General features: G+C 45.4%; 2 protein-coding genes across 2 annotated transcripts in view; both read left to right on the forward strand.

Annotated features, from left to right (window-relative positions):
- Positions 1–19,556, forward strand: part of xpo4 (exportin 4) — a 73,703-nt gene extending 54,147 nt beyond the window's left edge. Inside the window, exons 14-24 of the mRNA XM_080786112.1 lie at positions 5,847–6,006; positions 8,032–8,201; positions 9,376–9,550; positions 10,695–10,901; positions 11,087–11,173; positions 11,531–11,711; positions 12,029–12,150; positions 12,476–12,606; positions 13,429–13,546; positions 13,991–14,083; positions 16,023–19,556. Coding sequence (XP_080642238.1) covers positions 5,847–6,006; positions 8,032–8,201; positions 9,376–9,550; positions 10,695–10,901; positions 11,087–11,173; positions 11,531–11,711; positions 12,029–12,150; positions 12,476–12,606; positions 13,429–13,546; positions 13,991–14,083; positions 16,023–16,220 — 1,642 coding nt within the window. The 3' untranslated portion in view covers positions 16,221–19,556. The remainder of the gene's footprint in view (positions 1–5,846; positions 6,007–8,031; positions 8,202–9,375; positions 9,551–10,694; positions 10,902–11,086; positions 11,174–11,530; positions 11,712–12,028; positions 12,151–12,475; positions 12,607–13,428; positions 13,547–13,990; positions 14,084–16,022) is intronic.
- Positions 19,557–20,455: 899 nt separating this feature from the next.
- Positions 20,456–21,973, forward strand: LOC308330835 (importin subunit alpha-1-like; the record flags this gene model as incomplete). Its single annotated transcript, XM_080785910.1, has 1 exon — positions 20,456–21,973. One exon carries the CDS (start codon positions 20,456–20,458, stop codon positions 21,971–21,973), a length of 1,518 nt encoding a protein of 505 aa, XP_080642036.1.
- Between the last annotated feature and the right edge of the window lie 33 nt (positions 21,974–22,006).

The raw sequence follows: 22,006 nt of genomic DNA on the forward strand, positions 1-22,006 counted from the left end.
CAGAGGGCCACCTGCCAAGAACAGGTTCCTGCGCCCATCCTTGTCCGGGCGTATGTCCTGTAAAGCCACAGAAGGGTCAGGTCTCTTCAAGTTCACACTTGCACACGCCAAATGTAAACTGTGGCTAGTAAAACGGGGAAGACAATGAAAGTGTCATTGTGGAGTTTGGTATGGCATGGCACAGCACAGCATTGCGTGGCCCTGGGAGCCATGCCATCGGGCGCGTGACTGTGGGATATGTGCCTCACATGCACACACATTCACACGCTCTCCATCTGTGCCTTTTTTATTCGTGCACATGTTGTCTTCATTTGTGCGACGATTACTAGCTTACACGCACCCTTTGTCCCTAATGCCTCCTGGAACCTCCCGGGGTGCGGTGGTGCCAGTCCCATTGGGGGGGGAATGTCCTGGCAGATCCCCAACCATGCCTTAACCCACCTCCCCCCCAACCCCACACACACACACACACACACACATGTACCACTACCTTCATGTTCATTCTATACTGCACACTGACCTGCAGCAGCACATGTCCGTGAGCAAAATCACAGCACACATTTGGAAGAAACAATTACATTTAAACACAAACGCATACAGTGCGCTGCACACACATTTTGAGATGACACATTTTCTTCTGTATAACCACGGACATGCGCTCGGACACACACACACACGCACACAGGGCTCTTTTAACCCTGGCGGGCGCCAGCCAAGCCCTTAGTGGGTCAGGGGGGGTCCGGTCGCTGCCACTCCCCAGCATGTCATTTAATTAGCGGAAGGCCAGGTGGCGGATGCAACAACAGTGGCTGGAATCTGAATGACACAAGCTGTCATTTTGGAAGGAATGATTCCACCCCCCCCCCCAACATGTCCACTAGAATATCAGTGGTTCACAAACGTTTTAGCCTGTGACACAAAAACAGATATGAGATATTCACTCGGGACCAAACTAGTGAAAATAGCCGATTTACAAGCTCACAACGTGTCTCTTCGCGCCGCGTTGTGAGCTTGTAGATCGGCTCTTTTCACCACTTCAATTGTTCCAATTACTTAATAATTATTTTATTTCTCAATGAAATTGCTGAAAATAAATCAAATTTGTTTTTAATTCATGACATTTTGGGAACACGGAAAGCCGGGCATAGGAGGGCGTACCGCCCCTCAAAAAACAAATAAATGTAGGGGAAAAAAACTAAGGTGACCCAGAACAACGTACCACCATGACCCACAAAGTTTTTTATTTTATTATTATTATTATTATTATTTCAATTCAGGGGAAAAGGCACGCTCTACTCAGACAGTTTTATATAGTTTCAGGCGTGTACTGGCTGCAGATTCCAAAATAATATATAGAAAATGAATTAAATCCGCACTTCCAGTCGAGTAAGAGTCTTTATTAATAAAGATAGTACTATGCAAGAGTCATATAATTTAAAAAAAGGGCTACCATATAGCCAAATGTTGAGACTCAAAATAATCTGCAGTACAGAGGCAGACTTTGAGAGCCTCTGAAATGAGTGCCAGGTTCAGTGAAAGGGGGTACGAAGAAGTCACTTTAAATAAATGTAAGTCCAGAGTCAAACAGTTGGATAGAACTGATCTATCGTCTTCCGTCTCAACAGGTCAAAGAATAGTTTTGTCTAGCACATTTTCTCCTATTTCTCAACATATTAAACATACAATTAAAAAGCATTGGCATATACGCTCCAGTGACCCTTCTATAGGTTAAACCTTTTCTACTGAACTTGTTAAAAATGATATTTATGAGCCTCAACATTTCATGTCCCCACTACCCTCCGGTAACTTCCCTTCCCTTCCCTCTTAACTGCAACGCCATGGTTTTTTACATCCTCACACAGGTAAAAAAAATTAAGTAAAAGGGAGAATCACTTGTAGAACAAAAAATGTTGTCTATCTCCTAAAATGTCCCTGTGGCTTTTGCTATATAGGAAAAACTAAACGAGAATTAAGAACCAGAATCACTGAACAAGAACATAAAAGCAATATCAGGACAAAAGAAGAAAAATCCCCCATAGCTAGACACTTCAATAGCACTGGACATGACATATGTACCCTGAGTTTTCAAGGTATAGAATTTATCAACCCTTTAAAGAGAGTTGGGGACAGAGATCGGGTATTATTACAACGCGAAGCATTTTGGATCCATTTCTTAAACACTATTTCCTAAACGTGAATAATTCTAAATGAAGAATTGGTGTTAAACTGTTTGCTATGAATAACTTTTCTTGTAATGTGCATTCTGAAATAAGACAATGATTTCTCATAATAATACGTATGTTCACTACTATGTATGTCTTTAATAATGTGACACGGCTGTATAGTCCCTTCTAATTGAAAAAAATCTATATATCTGTCATTTCCGTTGCTACTGCCAATTTTGACACTGACGAAGGCCTGCGCACCGAAACACGTTTGTCTGTCTGGTATATGACTGCTGCTGCGTAGCACTATCTTTATTAATAAAGACTCTTACTCGACTGGAAGTGCGGATTTAATTCATTTTCTATATTATTATTTCAAAACATTTTCTAAAAACATCCCCCCCCCCCAAAAAAAAGTTAAACTTTTCATGAATTAAACCAAAATTCAAAAAAAAATTCAGTGACTTCATGAAGAAATACAAGAAATTCCATAAATTAGAAAAGAGGTAGTGAAAATAGCCGATCTACAAGCTCCCAATGCGGCACGAAGCTATATGCTATTTTTACACATTGTTTTATTTTTTATTCTAGCGATTCCGTTTTTGATGAACCACTTGACTTAAACCAGCTGTTATACTTGTACGACTACAACGGCGTTGCATCGGCGATGCCTTGTGAACCCGTGACCAGCAGAGTCATGTTTGTGCAGCGTTTTTACCACTGTCGTGCGTCGATAACAACATGACACTCGGGGGGGGGGGGGGGGGGGGACTCAAGTGGACTGCCCCCGTGTAAGAAAACCGTTTCCATCGCGGGGAGTCAGCATAAATACTTTGTGTCTGCATGCCTGGTCAGACAGACACACTCACTCCGGCGTCGGAATCCCCCCCATGAATCACTTCTCGATGACAATTCTGAAAGCATGTATACCCTCTGCAGAGACCAAAGGCGTATAAGTGGGAGTGCGTGTGTTTCGCATGTAGCAGATAATCGCCGTGATGACAATCGGCAAGCCACAGGCAGACGGTGATATTGTGTCTGTTGAAGGTCATCGTGTGCCTCTGTGCATTCTAGATCATCCATTATGGGTCCTGTGTGTGTGTGTGTGTGTGTGCGTGCGTGCATGTGTGCGCACACACACAGTGCATGGCTGACACTGACAGCAGTGCCCCCGGTGACAGCGGGGGGACCGAAAAGACAAGGGGCCGCAGGCGTCGGGTTTCCCCAAATAGCGCGCGTTGCGTTCGACCCCTGGCCCTGACAAATGTCAACGGGGTTTTGTTTTGTGCAGACAATGTGAAACAGTGCACTGTCCTCCCCGAACGGGGAGGACACACGGCAGCCTAAGCCCCATTTAAGCTCTCTATCTCTGTGGCCTTTTGACGAAGAGAGGTGTGTGTGTGTGCGTGTGTGTGTGTGGGCGTGTGTCATTCTCCTCAAATGGACAAAAAAAGCCATTCACATCGCCTCATAGTTGTGACAGCTTTTATTTTACACCTGGCTTGTAAAAAAACAGTTTGAGGTCAGGCGTGTTTTCATAAGAGCCTGATTTCCTGTTTTCTAAATGATTTTGCAAAATTACCAAGAAAAGAAAAGATTTATTCCGTTTTCTCCCTCTGGCCCTTCTCAAAACGATCCAGATCCCCAGCCCTGCAGCACCACAACCATAATCAGGCCTGATTCTGAACTAAGTTTGTGCATGCGTGCGTGCGTGCGTGCGTGCGTGCGTGTGTGCGTGACTGCGTGTGTGTGTGTGTGAGAGAGAGAGAGAGAGAGAGAGAGAATGTGTGTGATTATGTGGGTTTAGTGTTGTTTTTCTAAATGGCGTTTGATTTGGTCTCTGAGCAACGGTAACAAACAACCACTGACTCCCATGTCTCTTTTGTTCTCTCTCCTTTATCACTGTCTCTCTCTCTCTCTCTCTCTCTCTCTCTCTCTCTGTATACAGTATCTCATAATGACCTTAGGTTTAATCTGTCATCATTCCAAAGCTAGAGTTACACTTAGTTGCGTGTGGGTGTCGCTCACAGAAAACAGCCGATCTACAAGCTCACAACGCCTCACAGGGTGACTCGTTGTGAGCTTGTCTCTGGTGTGTGACACCCACACACAACCCGAGAATAAATCACACTTAATGTTGTTTCTACCTCCCTGCGTGATAGCTCCGAGGATTATCTGCCATTTCATTTTCCTTTCGGGGAAATGGCCGTAGTTTAGCTGGTAATCAGAAGGTCACCGGTTCGCCTCTCGGCCCCCGGTCTACTGTATGTGTAGAGATTGGAGAAGTGTGCACTTATGTCATTTACTGCCGACCCATGATTCAGTCATTAGTTTAATTTTGAAACCCCCCGAAATTCACCCTGGATGAACCGGAAGTACTTATCGGCCATAACTAATCTGCCGATCGTTACTTTCACTTTCATCAGAAGCGTTAATATTGTAACTGTAAGGTAATTTTATTTAATAAAGCGCCTTTCAAAACAATCGTTACAAGGTGCTGTACAATAAAAATAAAACAAGAAAAACACAACTCAACAGCAAAACAGCGATAACATTAGAAACAAGCAACAGAAAACAATACATGAAAATAGATACAGGCAGAGCAAGACTCAATAAAGATACTCACTATAATGGACCAAAATATTTACGATATAGGTGTGTCTTAAGTAGCTTTTTAAAAGTGTCGACTGACCTTTTTAGGTTCAGAGGTAACTCGTTCCAGAGTGTGGGTGCTATAGCTGAGAAGGCTCGTGGTGTTAATAAAGATTTGATTTTTGAGATGTTTCTCAATTGAAAGAATCAAGTTTGGACGACCTTTTTAATATGAGGTTCGAAGGTAAATTGGTGATCAAATATAACGCGCAAGTTCTTAGAAGTCTAATTGGCCGTAATAGCCATAGACTGCTGTATTTCAGCCTGGATGCTCTCAGGTCCTATGATCAGGATTTCTGTCTTATCCGGGTTTAACTGTAAAAGATTCTGTGCCATCCATTCCTTGATGGAATTTAGACACTCTTTTCAAATAGACAGCTTACTATGATTAGGGGATTTAAAGGAAAAATATTCAAGATTCAATAATTTATTTGCCATGTCAACAAGTTGATAGGAATTGACATGGCAAATAAATTATATTATATAACTGGGTGTCATCAGCATAACAGTGATACGAGACCTGATTAAAACGACTGATTAAAACACCAAGAGGTAACATATAAAGGTAGGTAACATCCACGTTCTGTTCAATCCTATGCCCAGCGTTGTGTGAATCATAGCGATGATTTGATTGGCTGATCACCCCATAGCAACGATTTGGTTGGCTGAGCAAAGTACGTATTGAGGATAAAAAGTGAGGACGCAAGTTGTGATTGAGATGATCGTATACAATGTTTGTGTTTACACAATGTACACTCAAAACTCGTCATTTTATTGTCAATGGCATTCAATGTTTGTGTTTGCACAAGCACTCAAAGCTGGACATAGGAGGGGCTAGCGGCCTAGCGCCACTCAATAAATCGGTAGTAAATTAGTTAACTGAACAACACCTATGTGCGTTCATTGAATTTAATCTTCTCTCCTCTCTTCCCTTCCCATACCTTCTCTCTCTCTTTCTGTCTGTCTGTCACTCTCCCTCTGTCTCTCTCTCTCCCTCTCTCTGTCTCCCTCTCCCCCTGCCGCCCCCAGGCTGCTGTCTGCGGTGTTGAGGACGTCAGAGGTGGAGTCCCGGGCGACCAGGGCCAGCCTGACGGAGCTGCTCAGTCCTCAGATGGGCAAAGACATTGTGTGGTTCCTCCGGCGCTGGGCCAAGACCTACCTGCTGGTGGACGAGAAGCTCTACGAACAGGTGAGCTGGTTGTGTAGTGTCTGTAGAACAGGTGAGCTGGCTGTGTAGTGTCTGTAGAACAGGTGAGCTGGCTGTGTAGTGTCTGTAGAACAGGTGAGCTGGCTGTGTAGTGTCTGTAGAACAGGTGAGCTGGTCATTTAGTGTCTGTAGAACAGGTGAGCTGGCTGTGTAGTGTCTGTAGAACAGGTGAGCTGGCTGTGTAGTGTCTGTAGAACAGGTGAGCTGGCTGTGTAGTGTCTGTAGAACAGGTGAGCTGGTTGTGTAGTGTCTGTAGAACAGGTGAGCTGGTCATTTAGTGTCTGTAGAACAGGTGAGCTGGCTGTGTAGTGTCTGTAGAACAGGTGAGCTGGTCGTGTAGTGTCTGTAGAACAGGTGAGCTGGTCATTTAGTGTCTGTAGAACAGGTGAGCTGGTCATTTAGTGTCTGTAGAACAGCTGAGCTGGTTGTGTAGTGTCTGTAGAACAGGTGAGCTGGTCGTGTAGTGTCTGTAGAACAGGTGAGCTGGTCATTTAGTGTCTGTAGAACAGGTGAGCTGGTTGTGTAGTGTCTGTAGAACAGGTGAGCTGGCTGTGTAGTGTCTGTAGAACAGGTGAGCTGGTCATTTAGTGTCTGTAGAACAGGTGAGCTGGTTGTGTAGTGTCTGTAGAACAGGTGAGCTGGCTGTGTAGTGTCTGTAGAACAGGTGAGCTGGTTGTGTAGTGTCTGTAGAACAGGTGAGCTGGTCATGTAGTGTCTGTAGAACAGGTGAGCTGGCTGTGTAGTGTCTGTAGAACAGGTGAGCTGGTCGTGTAGTGTCTGTAGAACAGGTGAGCTGGCTGTGTAGTGTCTGTAGAACAGGTGAGCTGGCTGTGTAGTGTCTGTAGAACAGGTGAGCTGGTTGTGTAGTGTCTGTAGAACAGGTGAGCTGGTCGTGTAGTGTCTGTAGAACAGGTGAGCTGGTCGTGTAGTGTCTGTAGAACAGGTGAGCTGGTTGTGTAGTGTCTGTAGAACAGGTGAGCTGGCTGTGTAGTGTCTGTAGAACAGGTGAGCTGGTTGTGTAGTGTCTGTAGAACAGGTGAGCTGGTCGTGTAGTGTCTGTAGAACAGGTGAGCTGGTTGTGTAGTGTCTGTAGAACAGGTGAGCTGGCTGTGTAGTGTCTGTAGAACAGGTGAGCTGGTTGTGTAGTGTCTGTATAACAGGTGAGCTGGTCGTGTAGTGTCTGTAGAACAGGTGAGCTGGTTGTGTAGTGTCTGTAGAACATGGGGATTTCGGTAGCTGACACGCGTCATTCACAACACCGAAGGGGTTGCGTAAAGACCCGCCCCCGCCTGCCTCTGATTGGCCCCTTCCTACTACTAGTAAGAAGTATTAGACACCCGCGGTGTGAAAATGACCCCAGACATGTTCTTCCCCTTCAAATGGCTAAAACTAAACTTGGGGAATGATATGTTGTTTCCCTAGTACGTATATTTGTAGTCTATAGACCCGGAAAATAAATCCCCGTTCATTTTTCAGAAAGTATTTATTTAAAGATGTTTTCGCCGCGGACAAAGCCAACTCTTGTCGTGACAAATCATGACAACAAACAAAACATTTCAGGCCAAACAAAGAATTAGAAAGTAGGAAAAAACGGAAGGTTACAACACTTTTTTTGGTTGTTTTTCTTCTTTGTAATTATTTGTTTGGTCCAAAATATTGTGTTTGTTGTCATGATTTGTCACGACTCGAGTTGGCTTCGTACGACGCTTAAAAGGTCTTTAAATAAATACTTTATGAAATGTCTATGGGAAAAATGCATTGGGATTCATTTCCTGGGCCTGGCGTCGTCATGAAAGGGGGCGGGACTGCGACGCTCTATTGTGTGTCTTTAGTTTAGGGGGGTATCAGCCTGGCTTCCTTTCCAACGCGTCCCCCTCAAACTGCTCTGTGCGTTCTTTGGGTTCCCCTCAAACTGCTCTGTGCGTTCTTTGGGTTCCCCTCAAACTGCTCTGTGCGTTCTTTGGGTTCCTCTCAAACTGCTCTGTGCGTTCTTTGGGTTCCTCTCAGATCAGCATCCCGCTGAGCACGGCGTTTGGCGCCGACACAGACGGGGCCCAGTGGATCGTGGGGTACCTGCTGGAGAAGGTGATCAACAACCTGTCCGTGTGGAGCTCGGAGACGGAGCTGGCCAACGACACGGTGGAGCTTCTGGTCACGCTGGTGGAGAAGAGGGAGAGGTGAGGAGAACCCGTGGGTTAAAGTTCTCAGTCGCCACCACTGATTATCAGTCATTTGGATTTTGGAGATGCCAGCATTTCTTCTATTTAAGCATAAGCAAATGAGTTTTGCTTATTTTAAGATTAGATGCATTTCAAGTGGTCGAACTAGCATTATTTGCAGAAACATCTTCCATAAAACCCTAGTCGTCTCCCTAATCGTCCCTAATCGTCTCGAAAAGCAAGCGTTAAAGCCTCAGTCTGTGATTTCTTCACAAGATTGGCAGTATGTAACGGCAAATAATTTAATTTACATATTGTGTTAATTGTTTAGGAAACGGCACTAGTAGTTGTGGGGGCACACTGTTTCAGATTTAATTTATCTTTAATCCATAAGAACCACACACACCCATTATTACAATCACTGCTTCTCCTACTGTACTTTCTCATGTCAACGACCCCCAAAATGATGTGTATTTGACCACGGACCACCATCTGAAAAAAGGCTGTGCCAGTGAACCCCCAGAACACTTTTTTTTAAATGGTGATTGAAGAATCACCATTTGAGTTAGAATGTGAGGGGGAAAAGGAGGGGACAGTACAGTACTAGACCCATGGTCAATTGGTTAACTATTGTTGCACAGCTTACACTCCCAACATTTGAGCACCTTTAACACTAACTGCATGGAGCAGCACCATCTTGTGGTTATAGTGTGCTATAGCACTGCATGGAGATGGACAGCAAGGCAGAGCAAATCGACCTTGCAAGGAGACCTTTTACAGTCAACTACAAAGTTCAGATATAGAGAATTATATTTTACAGTAAACTACAAAGTTCAGATAGAGAACTCTGTCTTTTTTTGCATCGTTTAATCAAGATGAGTTCTGTAGTAAAGGCCTGATAACGGCCAATGTCATGAATGTAGTCATCTAAAAAAGTTAATTTGACTACCGGCTTAGGAATCAACCATTGAGACCTGGAAAGCATCTTTGTCATTTTAGATTTTTATAGCATTTATGTTTATTTTTTATTATTTCTAAAACTAATACATCTGTATTTCAACTACTACCACACCACCAAAACTGACCAAAACTCCCCTTTCTTCCTCTCTCTCTCTCTATCTCTCTCTCTCTCTCTCTCTCTCTCTATATATATATATATATATATCTCTCTCTCCCCCCCTCCCCATACCAGGGCTAACATCGTAGTTCAGTGTGAGAACTGGTGGAACCTGGCCAAGCAGTTTGCGACCCGCAGCCCTCCCCTCCACCTGCTGTCCAGCTCGGTCCAGAGAACCCTGATGAAGGCGCTGGTGCTGGGAGGCTTCGCACACATGGACTCTGACGCCAAGCAGCAGTACTGGGCTGAGGTGAGAGGAGGACCAGGCAGGAGGCAAACCACCATCATCATAGAACCCCAGGGGTCTTCAACGTTTTTCAGCCCAAGGACCACTTAGTTGAGAGACAGATACATGGATGGATAGATGAATGAAGCAGGGACTCGCACTGCTTATTGTATAACATTGTGTTGCAGATTCAACTTTTTTTCATAGTTTGACGGCACTATTATCAGTGTTTTATCAGAAAATGAATGTTTATCTTTTCTATTCTCTTCAATGTGTCGCGATGCGACCCATTGTGAGCTTGTTGGTCTGCTATTTTCAAATGGAAACTTGAAATGGGACTTTCTGCATAGGGAGTGCTTTCAATTTTGGTTCCTGTAAATATATTTGACACCAATACTTTTGTCCTTTTTACTCAAATACATTTTGAATTCCGTACGTTTACTTGCAACAGAGCATTTCTACATTGCAGTATTGATACTACGAATGTTATACTTAAACTATTTTTTGGAAGAAAAAAAAAACGCAAAAATGTCACACATCTTTGAATACAATGGGGGAACACATCAACTTTTTTTCATTCACTTAATTTCCAATGATGCTATTCACATGATTTATTTACCAGACATTGGTATTAACTCAGGAAATCCACACACAAAAATAAAGTCCATACATATTTTTATGTGGTATAAAGTGCAATAGCATGGGAAATAAGTATTGAACACAACAAGAAAAAACAGTATACTTAGTGATTTCATATGGTGCCGTGCCATTCCTTTCCTATGTAATTTGTATGTCTACCTCCTATCTGTGCAAACCAACATCAGCCACAGTCAAAGTTGACGTGTCCAATACTTATTTCCCCCATTGTATATATTCTTTCACAGCGAACATTTTTAACTCAAATCTTTGCTTCTGGGGGAGGGGGGTGCCTGGAACTACAGTACCGGTACATATTTTCAGATGGGGGGTCTGCGGCTAAATACAGATAATTCCGGGGGTCCTTGACATGGAAAAGGTTGAGCACCACTGACATAGAAACAGGGTTTTTCATAAAACTGTCAGGATTTAGACAGCATTATTGTAGAATCTGTTCTCAGGTCTAAATGCAGATGGGTTAAGTAAAAAATGGTGAGTAATGTAGTTTTGTCCCCGCGTCCGTCCCGTCCAGGTGCTCCACCCCCTCCAGCAGCGCTTCCTCAACCTGATCAACCAGGAGAACTTCGCCCAGATCAGCCAGGAGGAGGCGGTGAAGCAGGAGATCGTGGCCACACTGGAGGCCCTGTGCGGCATCGCTGAGGCCACGCAGATCGACAACGTGTCCTCGCTCTTCTCCTTCCTCATGGACTTCCTGTCCAACTGCATCGGCCTCATGGAGGTACGCAATGCTATTAGCGCTAGAGCCTAGCGCAATGGTTCCCAAAGTATGCCTCCAAATGGGTTAGCGTCCTACAGAGCTGTGTGTGTGATGCCTCCAAATGGGTTAGCGTCCTACAGAGCTGTGTGTCAAATGTAAATGTATTTGATGGTACAGCTCTAACTCGTGCTCCTGTCGTTGTCCAGGTGTACCACAACACCCCGGAGACCATCAACCTCATCATCGAGGTGTTTGTGGAGGTGGCTCACAAACAGATCTGTTACCTGGGAGAGGTACGTACCACATGGTGCTCTTACAGGTTTGCAGTTTACAATTTAGGCATTTTAGCACATGTTAATTGGCATTTTTTTCTATTTTGAAAAACCTCTTAAAGTAGTTCAACTAGCCAATCTACATGAGCTTGTAGATTGAACAATTTTAAAAGGGTTTTCACAATAGTAAAAAACATCAAGATATAGCCCTAAAGGCCTATTCATGGTCCAGTTTTCGGTGAAGAGGTGACCACCGAAAACTACAACATGACGTCACTGTGACCACCGCTCACACAACTCGAGTCTGTTTTACTAAGACCAAGTCCATGAAGCTGTGTGGTGTGACGCTCTCCTCTGTCTCTCTCTGTCCTTAATCAGACCAAGTCCATGAAGCTGTACGAGGCGTGCCTGACGCTGCTCCAGGTCTACTCTAAGAACAACCTGGGCCGGAAGCGGACCGACGCGGCGGCCGAGGAGGACCAGTACCAGGACCTGCTGCTGATCATGGAGCTGCTCACCAACCTGCTGTCCAAGGAGTTCATCGACTTCAGCGACACCGGTACGCCAACATGCTTCTAGAGCAGTGTGGTTTTCAACCAGTGGTCCTCCTGGGACCACTGGTTGGGACCTCCAGTGGTCCTTGAGGCTGGGGGGGTTCCAGGTGGTCCCCAGCTAAATGATGAAGAGTTGGTAACCAAATGTACCCATGGATTTGGGGGGAAATGGAAGGCAGGGCTTTTTCAGAGTCAAATCTGCATTATCTGCTGGGACATAAAAAGTGTTAATTGTGTGTGCGTGTGTCTGCGTGTGTGTCTGCGCGTCTGTGTGTGTGTGTGTGTGTGTGTGTGTGTGTGTGTGTGCGCATGCGTGTTCCAGACGAGGTGTTCCGAGGTCAGGAACAGGGTACGCCGGCCTCCAGCCGGACGGTGTCGGCAGCAGACGTGGTTCTGTACGGCGTCAACATCGTTCTTCCTCTCATGTCTCAGGACCTGCTCAAGGTGAGGCTCATAGTCGCAACGTTCCAAATCCCAGCCGGGTTGTGCTTATAACCACTCCCACTTCTCTCTGTGGCCAACACTTATAACCACGCCCACTTCTGTGACCAATGTGGGAGTGCCTCTCGGCCTCTCGCCTCCAACAACTGCAGACTAGACCTAAATAATAACTCTGTGGACAGTTAATACAGTTAATTCTGGGGGTCCTTGACATGAAAAAAGTTGAGTACCACTGATATAGAAACATAGGTTTTTCAGAAAACTGTTAGAATGGGCCTCAGGTCTAAATGGGTTCGTTTTGATATTTGGTTCTGTGTGCTCCGTCCAGTTCCCCTCGCTGTGTAACCAGTACTACAAGCTCATCACCTTCATCTGTGAGATCTTCCCTGAGAAGATTCCTCAGCTGCCCGAAGACCTCTTCAAGAGCCTCATGTTCTCCCTAGAGCTGGGGATGACCTCGTATCCTCTCCCACTGTACTGTGTGTGTGTGTGTGTGTGTGTGTGTGTGTGTGTGTGTGTGTGTGTGTGCAGAGAACAGCAGACATATTGACATAAAATATTGTGTATTTTACTTCCTTCACATTTGTTATCGTGATAATTATTATAAGTTAATAATTATTAAAAGTTTACTTACTTAGTACTTACTTAGTTCCTCCCGTTCCTATTGGAACATTGGGCATTTACTCCGGTCTCTGGCGACCCTTCTTGCTCCGTGCCAGCTGACACCCATCTCGCTTACAGTAGGTCTTCCTTAGCTGTCTGTCTCCATGTCTTCTTTGGCCTTCCTCTCTTCCTCTTTCCACCTTCTGGTACCATTGCCACACTTGGCGGTCTCTCTCTTGGCAGTCGGAGTACGTGTCCAGCCATTCTCCTTCTCCTTTCATCGATGATGACAGACAGTGGTGCTACCCCTGCCTTTCTCATCACCTCCTCGTTGGTGATGTGGTCTCTCCATGAGATCCTTTGGTCACATTTAAAAAAGGAAAATCGTTTTTTACAAAATACAAAAACAAATAAGTACAATAACTGATCTAAAAAGCAAACATGTCTTGATGCGATGCGTTGTGAGCTTGTAGATCTGCAACCTTTGCCTCAAAATAATGAAAGTGAACAAATAGTGCAGGATGGTAACCGAATACTGTGCATGCGTGCGTTCTGCGCGTGTGTGCGTATGCATGCTTCTGTCTATGCGTGTGTCTGTGGAGTGCGTGTGAATGCATAAACGCATTGAGAACAACCTGTGAGTATGTGAACGTGTGTAGCACCTTAACCGTGCGTCAGGATGAGTTCAGAGGTCAGCCAGCTGTGTCTAGAGGCTCTCTCTCCCCTGGCAGAGCAGTGTGCCAAGACGCAGGAGAAAGACACGCCCCTCTTTGTCGCCACGCGGCACTTCCTCAAGGTAAACAAATATATAGGAGCCTTATTAATTATTTTTGCGTCGGGCCACTAGGGGACGCTAGGGGACCTTATCAGCCAGGTCCGTATATATGGACCCCAATGTATATTCTGTGTATGGTTGAGCCCCACGGCAGCTTTTAACATTGGTCCGGTCGCTACGGCAACGCCCCGTCACCACCAGCTATGGGACGTAAAATCTGATCACCGTTTACCTTGGTGACAACTAAGCAGGATTTTCAAACCTCCATAAGGCGGAATCCAGGAGAGCTGTCCATGGTGGATCTTCTGCCATCCAAAATTCGGATGAAGTAGTTGTTATAGTGTTATATATAATGGTGTAAAATGTTAGAACAAATGAAAAGATGTTATTATACCTATTATAGATGTGGAATATTGTTTCTTTGCATTGCCCACGTGTCAGTGAAGTGTCCGTGTGTTTGTATAGTTGGTGTTTGACATGCTGGTGCTGCAGAAACACAACACAGAGATGACGGTGGCTGCCGGGGAAGCTTTGTACACGCTGGTGTGTCTGCATCAAGTGAGTAGTACACAGCACCACGCACCACTGTGTTTAGCATTGACTCGTAATGGCTGATTTTACACTTGGTTGCATGCTGAATAGGGATGGAGCTCGATAACCGATACCCGTTATCAATACCCGTTCTCCCCGTTTACCCTCATAAAAAACATGCAAGTAAGCCTGGTCTTTAAACTACCTCCCCCTGGCCGCCTGATGGAGGGGAAAGGAACTGGTCGGAATACCGTGTTCCTTCCATGCACTACGTCCGGCCAGGTCTTTCCACAAAATAATAGAAAATGCTCGAAAGTGTGGGCTCGATAATAACCCGGCTCAATAAGCCTGATCGGATAGGTGCTCGTTAAAAATGAACGTGCTCTATCCCTAATGCTGAAAAGAGCCGATCTAGAAGCTCACAGTTTGTTAGATCTGCTATTTTCAGAGCGCAACACCCGAGCGCAACCAAACATAAGTACAGTATAACTAGAACTGCACTCTGCCGAGTGCATACTTGCTTGTTGCACACTAGTAGGCCATAAATGGCCAACTAGTGCGCAAGCAGAGCGCGCAAGTACTTTCGACCGCTGTAAACTGTCACATCTCAGTATCTCTGTGAAGGAACGTTTGACATGTATAATCATTAGGTGTAACTATTTGCTACCTACATACTTTTTACAGTTTTATCGATGTAGATATATTCTGGATCCCTTTTTGTTTTTTGAAAGAAAAATAAATCATTGATATGTGATGGAAAAAAAAGGTATATAAACTGAATTGAAATATGTTATACAGTATAATTATTCTGTAATTGTAATTTGATTAGCAGTATACTGTGGTTACTTTGTGCCAAAACGTGACAGCCGTCAACCATTTGATGGGTATGCAAGAAAAACAGCATATCTGTGCCTGGTTTGCTGGGACCAGATTACACAAATGAACATTTTTCTTACGTCATCGTTGAGAGCTAGTCGTACATATACACACCACGTACTCTGGTCCCAGCAGATCAGGCACAATTTGCTATTTTATTTTTACTGATTATGTGTATAGTATACGTATGACTAGCTCTAAATGATGTCGTAAGACATACGTATACATATACATTATACTATATAGAGTATGTAGTTGTAATTTAATTAGCAGTATACTGTGGTTACTTTGTGCCAAAAAGTGACAGCCGTCAACCAGTTTTTTGGGTATGCAAGAAAAACAGCAAATCTGTGCCTGGTTTGCTGGGACCAGATTACACAAATGACCATTTTTCTTACGTCATCTTACGAGAGCTAGTCATACATATACACACCACGTACTCTGGTCCCAGCAGTTCAGGCACAATTTGCTATTTTATTTTTTACTGATTATGTGTATAGTATACGTATGACTAGCTCTAAATAATGACGTAAGACATATGGTCATTTGTGTAGTCTGGTCCCAGCAAACCAGGCACAGATTTGCAGGTTTTTTTGCATACCCAAAATAATAGTTGACGGCTGTCACGTTGAAGAGACGCGCTCTGCTTGCACAAGTAATTACTTAGTTCTACTGGATCTTCTCCACTAGTCCCTTCCGAACATTTTAGTCTAGTGTTTATTTGTTGACTAATTTGGCAATATTTTTAGTCTTGGTTTAGTCAATGTAGCTTTTTATTTAGTTTTTGTTTAGTTTTCATCAGTGAAATAAGGTAGTTGACGGAATTTCTTTGTCTTAGTTATTAAGACCTGGAACGCATCTGTGTCACCTTAGCTTTTAACCACTTTAACCAATATTTGAAAAATCGCTTCTGGGGGTCCCCGGAAACAAAATATTTTGAGATAGATATAATTCTAGGGGTTCTTGACATGAAAAGGTTTGAGCACCACTGATTATAGAAACAAAAAAATAAACCGTTTAGGAGTGACGAGATGAACACTGAACAGCGACATGAACTATTGCGTCCGGGTGGGTTTCGCCCTCCATGCAGGCCGAGTACGCTGAGCTGGTGGAGACGCTCCTGTCGTCCCAGAGGGACGCCGTCATCTACCAACGCCTCGCCGACGCCTTCAACAAGCTGACGGCCAGCAGCAGCCCGCCCACCATGGACCGCAAGCAGAAAGTGTCCTTCCTCAAGAGCCTGGAGGAGTTTGTGTCCAACGTGGGAGGTCTCCTCTGCGTCAAATAACCACTGGAATAAACGCCACTATATTATTACTATCCACCCTCCTTAACTCGACCACCAGGGCCCCCAAAACCTCCTCCCCCCCTGAATAACTATGGGTAGAAGTCAAGACCCTCTGAGATAAACCCGCACTGGTCTCAAGGAACACTTGGGTCTCTCTCTACCGGTAGGGGAATCCCCCCCCTCCTCCACCCCCCGTGGTACCGCCGTGACCACTGACTCCACCCAGCTAGACTTGACCGTACCGCCCTGCCTACAGAACCGACCAATCACAGAAGAGGAACTTCCAGAGCGAGCAGACGGTCTCGGGGGGCGTCCTCCTGAGGGCCAGAGCACTGAAATGACTCGTTCTAATAGGAGGGGAGTGGCCGAGGCAGTGAGCCGCGGCGTGGAGCCGTCGTGACGCTGTCCTCTCCCAACCAAACTTTTCATTTGGTCCCCTGGAGGCCGACTGCACATGCACGCGCGCACACACACACACACGCGCGACGTTGACCTTGAGGATTGAGAGAGAGAGTCTGGGATGTTGAGGAGGTGGGTGGGCTCGATATGGTGAGGATGTACTGTATGGTGATTGGTTCACCAGCCCCCTGCCCTGTTATCTAATTGGTGTTTACTTGGGCATGATCGTGATGAAGGAGGCAGGTTTTTTCCTTTTTTTGTTTTGTTCCACGAACGTCTCAGTGCCTCTTCCTCCTCCTGTGAGTTCTCCCCCCCCCCCCATCCCACACCCCACCCTTAACCCCTCTCAGAGTGCCTTGGTGTTCTTGAATGTTCGTGTGTGCGCGTGCGTGATTGCGTGCGTAAGTGCACACGCACAGCAAGCTTAAATGATGTGATACTCAACTCATAGTGACAAATATTGTGCCTGCCATAAAACACACACGCACGCTTTGCGCACACACACAGGATCCATTGCTTTTGTGTGTGTCTTTCTGAAGCAACAGAAGAGGACGTGAGGTGAAAATAACCAAAACTAGTTCATTAAAGGGTGTAAATATGTTTTCAAAAAGTGGAGGAGGAAATTAAGAAATGACTGAAAAGAGTTTTTATATGATACTGGCAGAAGAAGTAACATTTTTATGAGTTAATCTTAATGGGGGAGCATCTGGCTCCGACATGCGAGTGGTTTTGGAATGATTTAGTTTCTCTTCTCTGGATTGTAGTTATTTTCTTTTTTTATCTTGCGTTGGCCCCTCTTCTTCTTCTCCCCCACTGAACACAGTTTGTTCTGACTGTTATAAGCCATGGAAGGAGGCCTCCCGAATCCGGCAGCTTTCGGGCCTTTAATTAAGAAATGAACCGAAAAAAACAAAATTGTCAAAAAAAAGGTTTAGCAAATGACCGTTTTAGTTTGTTGTATTTTTCTATTATTATTGCTATCTACTCTCAACACTTCAAGACACTGGATTGAAGAAGAGGCCGTGTTACTTTTTGGAGGACAGCGATATTAAACGAACCAAAAACAAAAGGAAACGGAGCCACTGTTTGGAGCAGTGCTGCCTTTCTCCTCTGCTGCTGCCTTTGACGTCGCTCACATATGAAAGACAGGGTGCTCTCTCGCTGTCCTTGGGGGGGGGGGGGGGGGGCAGAGCAGCACGCAATAAGGGCCTTTCTCGGCCCCACCCCTCTCCCACTGTTTAAATTGTGTTTAGTTTCCAAGATGGCCACAGCACCAGGAGGGGGTGGGGCGGAGGTGAGCGGGCGGGGTCGACATATGCCCTTACTGGGCTGCATTCAAGACACTTGCCTTGTGTCTGAACACAGCTTTGATGGATGTGTTCTGCCCCCCTCCCCCCCATCAAACAAAATGTTTGCTCAAACCATATGGGCTTCCATTGGAAATGCATTGGAGCGGCACATTAAACACAGACACAAGACAGGTGTTGAATGTCAATGCCACCCGCCCACCTCCGTCCCACCCCATCCTGGTGCTGCGGCCATCTTGGAAACTAAACAATTGGAGAGGGGTGGGGCAGAGAAAGGCCCTCATTAATTTTCAATGGGAGTCACATGGTTTTGACGAGACAAGCTTACTCCCTGAGAGGAGGAGGGCAGAAGACAGCCATGGAGCAAGCTTGTCTCGTCAAAACCATTGAAAATGAATTGCGAGCTGCTCTGCCACCCCCCCCCTCTCCCCCAAGGACAGCGACACAGAACCTTGTCTTTTATATGTGAACGACGCCTTTCTGTCCTGAACAGTGAAACCATGGGTCCGTTCTTTTAACTCTGAGAGGGCACAAATTACAGATTTAAGTTGACGATTAATTGTCAGAATTTGTCACACAAACAATTACGAATTTTATTTAATTTTTTGGGGAATTGAACATGTGATTTTATTTTGTATTTTGTTTGGTTTTTAGGCTTCATAATCGCAAATTGTACAGAGAAGATATGACAAATAATATTTATAATTTTATAATTCATTTCTTTAGTTTTTTTTAATGGCGGAAATAGCAGATCTACTGGTATTTCTGCTATTTTGGGAAAATGTTTGAAAACGCGTGAACATTTGTCAACATTGGACGATTATGCAAAAATAATTGCGATTATCTCAAATTATTGCGATTAGGTCAATTTATGTAATAATTGTGACAGGCCGAGTTCAAATGTAACTGAACGGACCCCTTATGGTTCCATGCACTGGGTCACATTTGTACCCTCTCAGAGTTACAAACGGGTGAATGGACACCGAGTCGTTTACGGTGGGCTGGCACTCCAAAATGCATCACCTGGTGTGGCGGGTCTAAATTATTCCTCGATGGGACGCACTGTAACAATGCAACCCGGTCTCACGCCAACACGGTGAAACAACGTGAATTAGCAATTCCGTACATAGTGTACACTACTAGAAAAAAACCCAAATCCGTACATGTTACACTGAAATCCTCCCCATTCTCTAGTTTTTGACCGCGACAGAGGGGCGCCGCCCGTCTCAAGCCGAACTCGAGCAGGCTAAAGCGAGCGAGTTGCCGTGTCAAACGTTGAAACGTTTCGCTCGAGCCGGCTCTGCCCCGTTGGAGTTACGACCCGATAGGCACAGAATAGCAAATAGTGTTGTGGGGAAGCGCTTTTGCCCCAACTGAGATAATGGGGTGAAAGCCATGTCTCCGTCGCGGTGAAAACGGTAGTAGTGTAATATGTACGGTGTTATTTCACTGTGTTGGGTGAGATTAGACTGAATAATGACAAGCAACAGTACGGTGGGTCTTAGGCTGGAGTTGAGAACCGATTGGTTAAGAGCACTATCCTGGTTATTTTGGAATGGCTGATTGAATTGTTAATTAAATGTAAAAGTGTACATAAAGTTATTGTATAAAAAAAATCTGACTTATGATTATTTTTTCTAGTTTGATGGTTTGGTTTTAATGTTTTTATCTAGTCTAGCTTTGAATACAGAAACGATTACATTGTAGATTGTATGAGTTAGTAATAAATGGCCTACTAGTGCGCAAGCAGAGCACGCAAGTACTGTCGACCGCTACGAACTTTCGAATCTTTGTGAAACATTGAAATTAAATACTAAATTCGGTTTATTACTGGCTGTCAATGGTGACGTAATTATGATATGTTTCAATATTGGTTGGGTAACAGGTAATGTATGTATACATTAAGTTGTATACAGTTGTAACTTGAAAGTACTATACTGTGGTCGGCTGGCTTTTTTACGCGTATGCTATAATATAGCAGCAATTATGCAGTATACATGGTATATATAGTATACTGATGATACGTAATTAGGATATGTTTCAGTATCAGGTGAATTAAAGGTAATGTCTGTATGTATACATGTATGTTATTGATACATATCTGGATTACGTCACCATCACCACAGTATATATACCTGCGAGCATACGCACATTTGTACCAGCACGACCACAATATGTGCGTGCTCTGCTTGCGCAAGTAATGGGCCTTGATATGAAAAGGGTTGAAAACCACTGATCAAGGATCTTGGATTTAATTACTGTTTTATCTCTCCATATATGGGTTCCTGTGTTTCAGCCAATGACCTGGGGAGAATTCTGAGATCTACAGTACATATACAGTAGTGGAGATAGGGGCATGGGGTTCCCTGATTGACTAACCCAACCCATGGCTTCGTGACGTGGATTGGCCAAGTTTCATCACAATGACGTATCTACAATTTAAGGTTTGTGCACAGACACCAGAAACCCTGGGGACAAAGAACTTCATTATGAAACTTTCTTTTTCCCCTTGACGAACACGCGTTGGTAATGTCTGAGGTAGCATCACGTCTTGCTAGGTTCAAGAACAAGGGCAAAGACCCCCACGAGCTTAGGCGCTGCAGAGTTGACGACGTTGCTCAACTTCGCAAAACTAAGAAAGATGACCAGATCTTGAAAAGAAGAAATGTGTCAACTCTCCCAGAGGAGGAAACTTCACCCCTTCAAGAGATCTTTACTGGAATAAACAGCAGCAGCTTTGACAAACGACTCCGAGCTGCCCAAGCTGCGAGGAAGCTGCTGTCACGTGAGAGTTCTCCTCCCATTGACCACATCATCGGAGCTGGCCTGATCCCCAGGTTTGTTGCTCTCCTAGGTCTGAACTCGGCTCCCATGCAGTTTGAGGCCGCCTGGGCTCTGACCAACATCGCCTCTGGGACGCCGGAGCAGACGGCCGCTGTCGTGGAGGGGGGAGCCATTCCTGCTTTAATTAACCTGGTCGGCTCCCCCTACCCTCATGTCAGCGAGCAGGTCGTCTGGGCTCTTGGAAACATCGCCGGTGATGGATCGGCTCTCAGGGACACAGTCATCAATCACGGAGCCGTGGAGCCGCTGCTTAATCTGCTGGCGGTTCCTGACCTGTCTGCGTTCACTACTGGCTACATGAGGAATGTTGCATGGATGCTGTCAAACCTCTGCCTCCACAAGAACCCCTACCCGTCCGCGACGGCGGTACGGCAGATCCTGCCCACAATCGTTCGCCTCCTGCGCCACGACGACAAGGAAGTCCTGGCCTACGTCTGCTTGGCCGTGTCCTACTTGACGGACGGCGGAAAATATCGCATCCAGGAGGTGCTTCAGACCGGCCTTGTCCCTCGCCTCGTGCAGCTGCTCGCTTCCGAAGAGCTGTCCGTCGTGACTCCCTCGCTGCGCGCCATCGGCAACATGGTGCGCGGTACACACGAGCAGACTCAGGCGGTGCTGGACGCCGGAGTGCTGGCCGCGTTGCCCCGCCTGCTCCGCCACTACAAGCTGAACATCAAGAAGGGAGCATCGTGCACGCTGTCCAACATCGCGACGGGAACGGACACCCAGATTCAGGAGATCATCAACGCGGGTCTAGTCCCGTGCCTGATCGATGTTCTCAAACAGGGTAACCACGAGACCCAGAGAGAGGCCGTATGGGCCATTAGCAACATCACCCACAAGGGCACCGTTGAACAGGTGATGTACCTGGTTCAGGCAAACGTGCTGGAGCCTCTCCTTAATCTGCTCTCCACCAGGGACAGCACAATGGTCTTCTTCATCTTGGAAGCAATCACCAATATCCTCCTATCAGGAGAGAAATGTGGTGAATCGGACAAGCTTTGCCTGATGATTGAAGAATGTGGTGGAATGAACACGATCGAGGCCCTGCAGTCCCATGAGAACGAGAAGGTCTACAAAGCTTCTATTAACCTTATCAAGACATATTTCTCGGGAGAGGAGGTACCCCCAGAAGCAAAGACTGAAGGCTATGCGTTCCAGAGCAGTGAAAACCAAATCACTTTAAACTCTTTGAATAACTAATATACCGTACCTAATATTTCCGGCGCTTGCCTC

The sequence above is a fragment of the Protomyctophum bolini genome (assembly GCF_963924005.1).
Source record: "Protomyctophum bolini genome assembly, chromosome: 16".
NCBI lineage: Eukaryota > Metazoa > Chordata > Actinopteri > Myctophiformes > Myctophidae > Protomyctophum > Protomyctophum bolini.